We start from the raw sequence: 12500 nt of genomic DNA, 5'->3' as shown, positions 1-12500 counted from the left end.
AAATACATCTTTGTAATGACACAACAGAAAAGACATGTCATAAGAGCTTCATAAAAATGAGTGAGAGAGAGAGAGAAAGAGAGAATAAAAGAGAGAGAGAGAGAAAGAGAGAATAAAAGAGAGAGAGAGAAAGAGAGAGGAAAGGAAAGAGAGAGAGAGATTGATCTTGTCTTCCCTTCTTTCCTTGTAGAAATGGGACAACATTTGGTAAAACATGGAGACGGAGTGAAAGACATTGCGTTCCAGGTGGAAGACCTGGAAGCAATCTTCAAGGTAAACATTTCTGTTCATGTTACTGTTGTATATATGTGTATATATATATGTGTGTGTGTGTGTGTGTGTGTGTGTGTGTGTGTATATATATATGTGTGTGTGTGTATATATGTATGTATGTATGTATATATATATATATATATTTATAAATAAAAAGGGGTGCTCCAGCATGGCCGCAGTCAAATGACTGAAACAAGTAAAAGAGTATGATTAATCGCTTTTCGGGCATTATTGCACTCTCATCAGAGGTATCTACATCTGTTTCATCAGTCCCACAGAAACAAGCAGCAAATCTGTTTATATACTCAACAATTACAGTAGATACACAAAATTGGAGCAGCTAATTAGCATACTGTAAGCGTTAACACTTTATTTTAATCGTCTTTTTGTCCTTCTGCCTCTCTCTGTCTCTTGTTTCCAGCACTCAACAGCGAAAGGTGCAATGGTTGTACACGAACCTTGGGAGGAATCAGACGACGATGGAGTTGTGAAGTTTGCAACTGTTCAAACCTACGGGGACACAACGCACACATTTGTGGACCGGTCCAACTACAAAGGCCCTTTTCTGCCTGGGTACAAGATGATTAATGAAAAGGACCCTCTCTTACCTAACCTGTAAGGGTTTTTCTTTTTCCTAAACTGTAAAAAACCCTATTTTTAATGATACTGTCAGAATCATTACTTTACAATACTCTAAAGACCCTCTTGACTCTTAATATTGACTAAACTATAAGGACCCTTAATATTTCAGCTGAAATATTAAGGGTCGTTTGTGAATAAAATGTTAGGAGCCAGTCTTAACTAAACTGCAAGGACCTTCTTTGTATTAAACTATTAAGGGTTAGTCTTAACTAAATTGTAAGAACCCTATTTTGACTAACCTGTTAAGGGCCTGTTTTATAAGATCTTAGGGGCCCAGATTTGAGGAAGGACCCACTTTTGCCCCAAATGGTTAAGGGACAGTTTTGAGGAGATCAATTTATATTCCCATGTTTGGCAGTGATCCCTGTAAATAAAAACCCTTTGTCAGGGGTGTTTGGGGAGATGCCAATCAAAGATGGTTTTATTTTAATAATGAAATTCAATATTCTGTGACTGACCCTTTTTTGTGTCTGTCTGTTCCAGACCAGTTATAGACCTGAAATTTATTGACCACATTGTTGGAAACCAACCCCAAGACAGCATGTTAAACGTGGCCGAATGGTAAGTAACATTAGCTACAATTTACTTTAGTATGACCCTTGAACCTTGACACCAAATTTTCTTCTTAATCTGACCCGAAGCATAATCCTAGCCTTAACCCTAATCCTAACTAAACTATAAAGCCGAGGCTCACCCTAACCCTAACTCTAAATCCTAACCCTAATCCCTCAATTCTAACCCTAAATCCTAATTCTAACCCTAACCCTAACTTTACCTTAACTATAATCCTAACTGTAAACTATGAACCTAGTGCTTACCTTAACCCTAACCCTAAACTGTGAACCCTAGCTTTAACCTTAAACCTGAATCCTAACGCTAAACCCTAATTCTAACCCTAAACCCTAATCCTAACCCTAGCTCAAAACCCTACCTTAACTATAATACTAACTGTAAACAATGAAGTTAATGCTCCCTTAACCCTAACCCTAAACCATGAACCCTAGCCCTAACTTTAAACCCGAATCCTAGCCTTAACCTTAAACCCTAACCCAAGCCCTAAATTCTATCCATAATCGTAAACCCTAAATTCTAACCATAATCGTAAACCCTAAATCCCAACCATAATCGTAAACCCTAAATCCTAACCATAATCGTAAACCCTAAATCCTAACCATAATCGTAAACCCTAAATCCTAACCATAATCGTAAACCCTAAATCCTAACCATAATCGTAAACCCTAAATCCTAACCATAATCGTAAACCCTAAATCCTAACCATAATCGTAAACCCTAAATCCTAACCATAATCGTAAACCCTAAATCCTAACCATAATCGTAAACCCTAAATCCTAACCATAATCGTAAACCCTAAATCCTAACCATAATCGTAAACCGTAAATCCTAACCATAATCGTAAACCCTAAATCCTAACATAATCGTAAACCCTAAATCCTAACCATAATCGTAAACCCTAAATCCTAACCATAATCGTAAACCTAAATCCTAACCATAACCGTAAACCCTAAATCCTAACCATAATCGTAAACCCTAAATCCTAACCATAATCGTAAACCCTAAATCCTAACCATAATCGTAAACCCTAAATCCTAACCATAATCGTAAACCCTAAATCCTAACCATAATCGTAAACCCTAAATCCTAACCATAATTGTAAACCCTAAATCCTAACCATAATCGTAAACCCTAAATCCTAACCATAATCGTAAACCCTAAATCCTAGCCATAATCGTAAACCCTAAATCCTAACCATAATCGTAAACCCTAAATCCTAACCATAATCGTAAACCCTAAATCCTAAACCCATCATGCTATCATGTATTAATGCCCTGTATTATGTAAAACAAGAAATGGCCCCATTGAGTTTTTGGTCCCTCTGTCTGTTTTTGGTCCCTTCCGCTGACATTGTCCCTGTTTGCTGGTGACTTTCAGGTACGAGAAGAACCTCCAGTTCCACAGGTTTTGGTCCGTCGACGACAAACAGATCTACACGCAGTACTCGTCCCTCCGTTCCATTGTGGTCACCAATTATGAGGAGACCATCAAAATGCCGATTAACGAACCGGTGGTAGGAAAGAAGAAGAGCCAGATACAGGTGAGTGTTTTGCGACACCTGGTCACAGCTTCGTTGCTCCGTCGATCCATTGACCTCTCGCTCCACTCTTCTCATCACCTCTTGCATCGTGTATCTTCCACTTGTTTCAGTCGTTAGATTGCGGTCATGCTGGAGCACCACCTTGATGACAGAAACGAAATCAAGGAAACTAAGATCTTTGTCCTCCTTCATTGCGGGAGGAGTCGTTAAATACACACACACACACTCTCACATACCCATGCACACACACACATACACACACACACACACCCATGCACACTCGCACACTCCCTCACACACACACACACACTCTTACATACACACACACTCACACACACACACACACTCTCACATACTCATGCACACACACACACACACACACTCACACACACACTCACACACACACTCCCTCATTCACACATGCACACCCATGCGCACATTCACACACACTCACGCATACTCACACACACACACACACACTCACACACATCCACCCACTCACACACCCACTCACACACATACACATGCACTCTGACTCACATACACACACTCACACACACACTCTCACACACACGTGCTCATTCTTGCACACACACACACACACTCATTACATATGCAACCCGTTGCCAATGGCGATACAGCATTAAACATCCTCTACAGAACACGTGTACTCTTTTCTACCCTGTACTCTTCTCTTTCAGGAGTACGTCGACTATTACGGAGGAGCAGGAGTACAACACATAGCACTCAACACGGACGACATCATCAAGTCAGTGAGTACACCTTAACTCCCTCACCCTCCCCATCCACTCCTTTTAAAGAGTACAAGGACCCCTTCAATTATTTTTGTTGCTCCCTTTATTCTCCCCTCTCACTCTTTCCTTTTCTCACTCTTTCTGTCTCTTTCTCTCCCTGTCTCTTTCTCTTTTTTCTCTCTCTCTTCCTGTTTTTTTCTCTCTTTTTCTCTCTCTTCTTGTCTCTTTCTCGCTCCCTCTCTCTCTCTCTCTTCCTGTCTCTTTCTCTCTCCCTCTCTCTCCCTTCTTGTCTCTTTCCCTTCTCAAATGCCCTGTTCATAATTCCTGGTTTTGCAAGTTATTTGGAAACCCTGCTGGTGCTGGTGCCACATAAAAAGCACCTAGTCCACACTGTGAAGTGGTTGGCATCTGGAAGGGCATCCAGCTGTAAGAACCATGCCAAAACTGACCACGCCTGTATTTGTGCCACGTATAAAAGCACTGGGTCCACTCTGCAGAGTTGTTGGTGTTAGGAAGGGCATCCAGCCATAAAATCCCTGCCAAAACAGACACAGTAGCCTGGGGTAGGCTCCTGTCAAACTGGCTGGCTCTTGTTAAACTGTCCAACCCACACCAGCAGAAGAAGGCTGATGTTAAATGATGAGGATGATGAAGAGGAGGAATGTGTAAATACAACCCCCTAGTTTTTATCATGGCCAGAAGTTTATTACTTTTATTGTAGCGCCGCCTTGGCTGGCTTCCGTGCCGGTGGCACGTTAAAAGCACCAACCGATCATGGCCGATGCCAGACTCCCATGGCACCTGTGCCGGTGGCACGTAAAAAGCACCCACTACACTCGCGGAGTGGTTGGCGTTAGGAAGGGCATCGAGCTGTAGAAACACTGCCAGATCAGACTGGAGCCTGGTGCAGCCCCTGGCTTCCCAGACCCCGGTTGAACCGTCCAACCCATGCTAGCATGGAAAGCGGATGTTAAACGATGATGATGATTGTAGCATATTTAAGTGATGACCCTTAAAAATTTGACCCTTCACATGTTGACCCTATGAGCCACGGATATACTGTGTTAGCTGGATCACTTTTGAGATACAGATCTGCTGCAAAGCCATTGGATAAAGTGACCCCTATATACATAGTAATCCCTATAAAATGAACCCATTAGATATATTAGACTCTAAATACATGGCAAAGCCTATTATATGACCCCTTGAAATTCAGTAAACCCTGGAGACATAGTAAACCTTATATAACTTTATATATAACCTTATAAGAACTCCAAGCAATAGACATGGAAAATTAAATAAGCCCTGAAAAAAACGCAATCCCTAAAATTATCATAAATACAGCAATGAACCCTGAGAACAAGGCAACTTATAAAATGACCCAATCTGATGGAATAAATGCTGAAAACATTGCAAGCCCTGAAAAGTAATCTCATCAGAGACAGCAATCCCCTATAAAATTGACCAATCACACAGAGTAACCCCTATAAAATAGACCCATTAGATATAGTAACCCCAGCGAAATAGACCATGAGCGGCAGTAACTCTCATGAAATAGCCCTGTCAGAGATAGTAACCCTATAAAATAACCCTACCAGATCCAGTAATCCCTGTAGGTATATGATAAACCTTACAAAAATCTCACTAAACTATGGTAAACCCCCACAAAAGAACCCAAATTTCCCCCCACACAATTGCCTTAACTTTTTGCCTGCCCAAAGCATTTTCGTAAGTCTATCCTAAGTGTCCATTTTTGTTTTCAGGCTTGCAGTTGACCTTTCTTTCGTACATTCTAAATTAATGTAAAACCCTTGTTTCGTAAGTCCCTAATTATTCTGGTGGTTGGAAAAGAAATAGGGGATGTGTAACATGTGTGATGCATGGGGCTACACCAGGCTCCAGTCTCATTTGGCAAGGTTTCTACAGCTGGATGCCCTTCCTAATGCCAACCACTCTGTGAGTGTAGTGAGTGCTTTTTATGTACCACCGGCATGAGTGCCATTGACCTGACACAAGCATCAGCCACAACTACAATCTCACTTGGCTTGACAGGTCAGCACAAGCATGGTATATCACCAAGGGTCTCTGTCATCTCTCACTGCCCCCATGAGGCCCAATGCTCGAATGGTGCTTTTTACATACCACCGACACAGGTGCCATTGACCTGACCCAGGCATTGGCCATGACTACAGTCTCACTTAGCTTGGCAGGTTAATAGACGCACGGTATATTGCCAAGGGTCTCGGTCACTGCCTCCATGAGACCCAACATTCAAATGGTGCTTTTTAAATACCACCGACACGGGTGCTAGTCAGACACCACTGGCATTGGCCACAACTTCGATTTCACTTGGTTCAACAGACCTTCGCATGCACAGCATATCACCCAATGACTGTCAAGTACTTTTAATAGGCCAGTCACATAGCCATGGCTACTGTGTGTGTAGGTTTGTGTGTCTCTGTTTGTCCCCCTACCATTGCCTGTTGGTGTGTTTATGTCCCCGTAACTTAGCGGTTCGGCAAAAGAGAACCGATAGAATAAGTACTAGGCTTACAAAGAATAAGTCCTGCAATCGATTTGTTCGACTAAAGGTGGTGCTCCAGTATGGCCACAGTCCAATCGCTGAAACAAGTAAAAGAACAAAAGAATATACAATGTGTGTCTTGTGTATCAGTGGCGCAATGGCCCAGTGGTTAGGGCTATGGACTCACGATTAGAGGATCGCGGTTTCGATTCCCAGACCGGGCGTTGTGTGTGTTTATTGAGCGAAAACACCCAAAGCTCCACGAGGCTCCGGCAGGGGGTGGTGGCAACCCCTGTTGTACTCTTTCGCCACAACTTTCTCTCACTCTTCCTACCTGTTTCTTGAGTAACACTGTGATGGACTGGCATCCCGTCCAGCTAGGGGGGGACACATACGCCACAGAAACTGGGAAACCGGGTCCGTGAGCCTGGCTAGGCTTGAAAAAGGGCGCATAAATAAATAATCTTGTGTATCACATGTCTTTTGTATCGCCGGAATCCAGTTGAAAGAAGGCTAATGATTCTCTTTACAGGTACAGAACCTGCTCAACCGTGGTCTTAAGTTCCTAACTATTCCAGATATGTACTACATCAATCTCCGGGAACGTCTGAAGACATCGAAAGTCCAAGTGAAGGAGAATTTGGACATGGTGAGTGTGTTTCCATAAGGTTGGGGTTATTTTATAGAAAGGAGCCCGGGGCAGTGGCTGGCATTGCTGTGTGTGTGTGTGTGGGGGGGGTAAATAAGTTTGTTTCGCAACCATGGGGCTACCTTTTGTGTATGTGAGCTTCGTTACCTTAGCAACAGTGGTGATATTTTTTTAGCAGACCTTGTAAAGAAAAAGTGTCTAATATTTTGAGCGTTTGTCCCTGTCAGGAGAGAAAATACATAAAAGTGGGAAGGAGAAATAGTCAGTGAGAGAGAGGGGGGAGGAGAGGGAGAAAGAGAAATAGTCAGTGAGAGGGTAGGGGAGAGAAAAAGAGTGAGAGAGACAGAGAGGGGGAGGAGAGGGAGAGAAAGAAAGAGAGAGAGAGAGATTAAAATAAAATTGTAAAAATGTAATATAGTCCTAAATACGCTATATCTGAATAAAAGACTGGATGGTCACAGCTGGAACGTCTTAAGTAATAATTCTGGTGAACCAAGACTGAACTGGGGATAAAAAAACAAGGGTACATTGGACGATATCATCCTAGATGCACAATGTCTGAATAAACGTCAGGATGGTCACAGCTGGAAGACCTTTGATCATAGGTCTGCTGGATCAGGACTGACCTGGGGCTAAACAACAAGAACAAAGGAGGACACAATAGATAATGTAGTCCTAGATACACTGTGTCTGAATAAAAGACAGGATGGTCACAGCTGGAATGTCTTTGATCATAGATCTGTCTGGATCAGGACTGACCTGGGGCTAAACAACAAGGAAGGACACATTAGATAATGTAGTCCTAGATACACTATGCCTGAATAAAAGACAGGATGGTCACAGCTGGAACGTCTTTGATCATAGATCTGTCTGGATCAGGACTGACCTGGGGCTAAACAACAAGGAAGGACACATTAGATAATGTAGTCCTAGATACACTATGCCTGAATAAAAGACAGGATGGTCACAGTTGGAGCATCTTTTTTCATAGGTCTGCTGGATCAGGACTGACCTGGGGCTAAACAACAAGAAGGACACATTAGATAATGTAGTCCTAGATACACTGTGTCTGAATAAAAGACAGGATGGTCATAGCTGGAACGTCTTTGATCATACGTGCGATGGATCAGAGACGATCTGGTAGTAAACAGCAACAACACATACAACAATATGGTAAGACACATTCGATAATGTAATCCAAGGTAAACTGTGCATAAAATGTAGAACAGTCCCATGTAGAAATATCTTCAGCTAAACCCTAGATTCTACTCTGACACCTACTATGGCCCCTAATATATATCCAGAAGTTAATCTCCCATTAATCTCTTCCCCAGCTTCACAAGCTTCAAATCCTCATAGATTATGATGACGAGGGTTACCTTCTTCAGATCTTCAGCAAACCCCTTCAGGACCGTCCCACGGTTTTCATAGAAGTCATCCAGAGACACAATCATTCTGTAAGTAAAACAACTACGAATATTTCTTTGCGTTTCTTTTCTTTTTAATTAATTAATTAATTAATAAATTAATTGATTTTTTTTACATAACTTAACTAGCAGTATCGCCTGGCGTTGCTCGGGTTTGTAAGGGAAATAACTATATAAGCATTTTCAGAGAGTTACTTCCCTTATATAATAGCAAAAAAATGCATTAAAAATGGGTAAAAATGATGGTAAATTTTTTTTAAATTGTTGACTCATCGTAGACATTTTTAGAGAGTTACTTCCCTTATATAATAGCGAAAAAATGCATTAAAATGGAAAAAAAATGATGGTAAATTATTTTTAAAATCATAGACTCATCGTAGACATTTTTAGAGAGTTATTTCCCTTATATAATAGCGAAAAAATGCATTAAAAATGGGAAAAAATGATGGTAAATTTTTTTTTGAATCGTAGACTCATCGTAGACGCGCGCTAATACCCAGAAGGGTTCGATATGAATCACCACTATAAGATACCCGGTTTTGGTTAAACTGCACCGCAAAATGTGGGAGTAGTTAGGAATCTAAATCGTAGGAGACAGACACACAACTTCACTTTTATATATATAAAGATTTCGATGAACTAAGCAAATTTTTTGTGATAAAAGGATGTCACAGAATGCACAACATATAGGTGGTTCCAATACTTTTTGAGCAACAATGCTAGACCCATACTTTTTAAGGTTCATTATGGCATTCTGTGACCCTTATCCACATTTTAAAATATATACATATATTCTAATATATAAACATAATTAAGGGTTATGCAACAAGTTGCTTCTCCACATGCCGAAAATTTAGAAATAGCAACCAAAGACAGCTTATTCCTTTTTACTACAGATATTACTTTTTTGTCTTTGGTCAGTAAGTGTCATCTCTTATTGGCTTCTTTATAGAAATCAAAGGAAATGACTACTACTCCCTTCAAACTTTGCTTTTATCACCTGGACATCAATGATTTAAAACTGACCTATTTTCCATTACATTTCACTGCTGAGTTGCTGAAGTAGAAATACCATTATAGCAAATATTCTGCTCAATACTACAGATTTGCTTGTCAGTTACTTGAACATGTCTCTTAGTGACTGATAATATAATAATAATAATAATTGTGTACAGTGCTCAGGTGCACTACAACTCATCTAAAGTGTATATATAATCAGGTGTAGTTTCGGCGGATTTGGAAAGCATGAGGGCCTTAAAGGATGCAGTGTCATGGCAGTCAACAACTGACGCAGGCAGTTTATTCCACGCTTCAGCAACCCTGAGCGTGAAACAATGTTTCCTAAAGTCATGGGAGCTGTGCTGTTTTCTGACTTTGCAGGCATGTCCACGTGTGTTAGACACATGGAGATCAAAAAGGTGTTCAGTGTTGTTGTTGGTGAGGTGGTTGACAACTTTGTGGGTGTTTACCAAGTCCATCACCAGATGCCGGAGCTTCAGTGAATCCATGCCCAGGGAAACAAGGCGCTCAGAATATGGTAGGTGTCTGATGGAGGGTATGCGTTGTGCATCTCTGATGACGAGCAGGAGTAGTGAGGGAGTATCACAGCCATCTGTCGAGAGGGATTCTTTGGGGGTTTGAATAAATGTAATAAAAACAAAAATATAAGGAAATCACTACTACTCCCTTCAAACTTTGCTTTTATCACTCGGACATCAATGATTTAAACCAGACATATTTTCCATTACATTTCACACAGATTCACTGCTGAGTTGCTGAAGCAGAAATATCGTTATAGCAAATATTCTGCTCAATACCACAGATTTGCTTGTCAGTTGTTTGACCTTAACCAGTTGACCACGTCCCTTGGTGGCTGACGATATGCAAATCTCTGATCACGAGCAGGAGTAGTCAGTGGGAGCATCATAGCAATACGTTGAATGGGATTCTTTGGGCTTTGAATAAATGTAACAAAAGCAAAATTTGAAGGAAATATTTGCCAGTTTTCATACTTTCTAGGGGTCAGCGAATAGGAAACAACATTCTCTGCCCCAGGGGCAGAAATTACTCAGGGTTATAACGATGATGATGACAATGATGATGATGATGGTGATGGTGATTATAATGAATACAACGATGATGATGATGATGACAATGATGGTAACTTTTTTTTCTCCTTTAAGGGCTTTGGTGTCGGCAATTTCAAGTCCCTATTTGAAGCAATTGAAATTGATCAGGACAAACGAGGCAACCTCTCGTAAGACGCACAGACAGATTTTGAGGTAAATACAGTTCAGGAGTTCCTCCACTTCACCCTTTATTCTTCCATATCTGAGATATACATGCGTGGATGTGTGTGTGTGTTTGTCCCACCCCCACCATCGCTTGACAACCGATGTTGGTTTGTTTACGTCCCTTTAACTTGTTGGTTCAGCAAAAGAGCATGATAATAATAATAATAATAATGAAATTATTGTATATAGTGCTCAGGTGCACCACAACTTGTCAGAGTATATGCAGTAATGTAGAAATGTCTGGAAAGCGAACAATGTATGAGTCAGATAGATGCTTGTGTGTGTATGGAGGGGAGAAGATCAGGTGTAGTGTTGGCGAATCTCAGGAAGCATGGAAGTCTTGAAGGATGCAGTGCTCCGACGACTAACAACCGATGCCGGCAGTTTGTTCCATGCTTCAGCGTGTGTATGAAGGGGAGATCAGGTGTAGTGTTGGCGAATCTCAGGAAGCATGGAAGTTTTCAAGGATGCAGTGCTCCGACGACTAACAACTGATGTCGGCAGTTTGTTCCATACTTCAGCAACTCTCAGCATGAAAAAATGTTTCCTGAAGTCATGGAAGGAGCTGTGCTGTTTTCTGACTTTGTAAATATGTCCACGGGTAATAAGTACTAGGCTTACAAACAATAAGTCCTAGGGTCGATTTGTTTGACTAAAGGCGGTGCTCCAGCATGGCCACAGTCAAATAACTGGCGGATTTCCGAGATATAACTCCGTCCCTAGATCGTCCTCTATGTTTAACAGTTGGAAGAAGGCAGTCTGGGTCAAATGCTTCTCTTGGCTGTTTCCACACGTATACTCGGCCGGTGGTCGGAAATAAAGTAAAGGATGACTCATCCAAGAAAATAACATTCTTCCACTGCTCTGGGGACCAATTCTGTAGGTTTTTACTCCGATCTAAACACTTTGCAACGTTTGTTTTTGAAACTAGTGATTTTCAGATTGCAGCCCTCCCGTGAAATCTGGCTTTGTGCAGCTCCCAGTGAACAGTTTCTGTGTGTATGTATGTACGTATGATGTAATTTACAGATATAAATATATATATTTATGACATGTGTCTATATATTTCTATGTTTGTTTTTTACTTTCAGGATTATGTGACACAACCTCAAGAGTTTTGCTGTTGCACTGGACTAGTGTAGGATCAAGATTTAGTGAAAGATTATGCCCAACGGATTATAGATAATAATAATAATAATTACAATAATAATAATAATAATTACAATAATAATAACGATAATAATAATAATAATAATTACAATAATAATTTAATAATAATAATTATTATAATAATAATAACAATAATAATGATGATAATAATAATAATAATTACAATAATAATAATAACAATAATAATGATGATAATAATAATAATAATTACAATAATAATAATAATAATTACAATAATAATAACGATAATAATAATAATAATAATTACAATAATAATTTAATAATAATAATTATTATAATAATAATAATAGTAATCATTAAAAATTTATCTTTTACTTGTTCCAGTCATTGGAGTGAGGTCATGCTGGAGCACCACCTTACTATATAATATATAATAATAATAATGATAATAATATATAATAATAATAATAAATAATAAATAATAATAATAATAATAATTGTAATAATATTGATATCAGTAGTCATTGTTAATAAACAACAGAAAATACCAAAACTATAATTTCAGGAAGCAACATAAATCGCCTGCTGCTACTTCTGCTACTGCCACTACTTTGTGATTCATATAAATTACAATTGCAACACCAACAACAGCGACAACAACGTCAACCAAAGGGACTAAATTTTTTTTGTTT

The 12500-nt window shown here is 39.9% G+C and overlaps 1 protein-coding gene across 3 annotated transcripts in view; it reads left to right on the top strand.

Moving 5' to 3' along the window:
* The window catches only part of LOC115226087 (4-hydroxyphenylpyruvate dioxygenase-like), a 36667-nt gene that overhangs the window by 23058 nt on the left and 1109 nt on the right, over window positions 1-12500 (top strand). For 2 of the 3 annotated variants that reach the window (XM_036514850.1, XM_036514851.1), the window contains exons 7-15: window positions 191-273; window positions 695-888; window positions 1399-1476; window positions 2866-3028; window positions 3730-3801; window positions 6840-6956; window positions 8291-8413; window positions 10567-10665; window positions 11769-11963. In XM_036514850.1, coding sequence (XP_036370743.1) covers window positions 191-273; window positions 695-888; window positions 1399-1476; window positions 2866-3028; window positions 3730-3801; window positions 6840-6956; window positions 8291-8413; window positions 10567-10644 — 908 coding nt within the window. In that variant the 3' untranslated portion in view covers window positions 10645-10665; window positions 11769-11963. Of the gene's footprint in view, window positions 1-190; window positions 274-694; window positions 889-1398; window positions 1477-2865; window positions 3029-3729; window positions 3802-6839; window positions 6957-8290; window positions 8414-10566; window positions 10666-11768; window positions 11964-12373 lie in introns of those variants that run through there. The other variant, XM_036514852.1, reaches the window with a different exon arrangement.

The sequence above is a fragment of the Octopus sinensis genome, linkage group LG29 (assembly GCF_006345805.1).
Source record: "Octopus sinensis linkage group LG29, ASM634580v1, whole genome shotgun sequence".
Classification (NCBI taxonomy): Eukaryota; Metazoa; Mollusca; class Cephalopoda; order Octopoda; family Octopodidae; genus Octopus; species Octopus sinensis.
The sequence above is the reverse complement of the archived record's forward strand: the minus strand, read 5'-3'. Positions and strand labels throughout refer to the sequence as shown.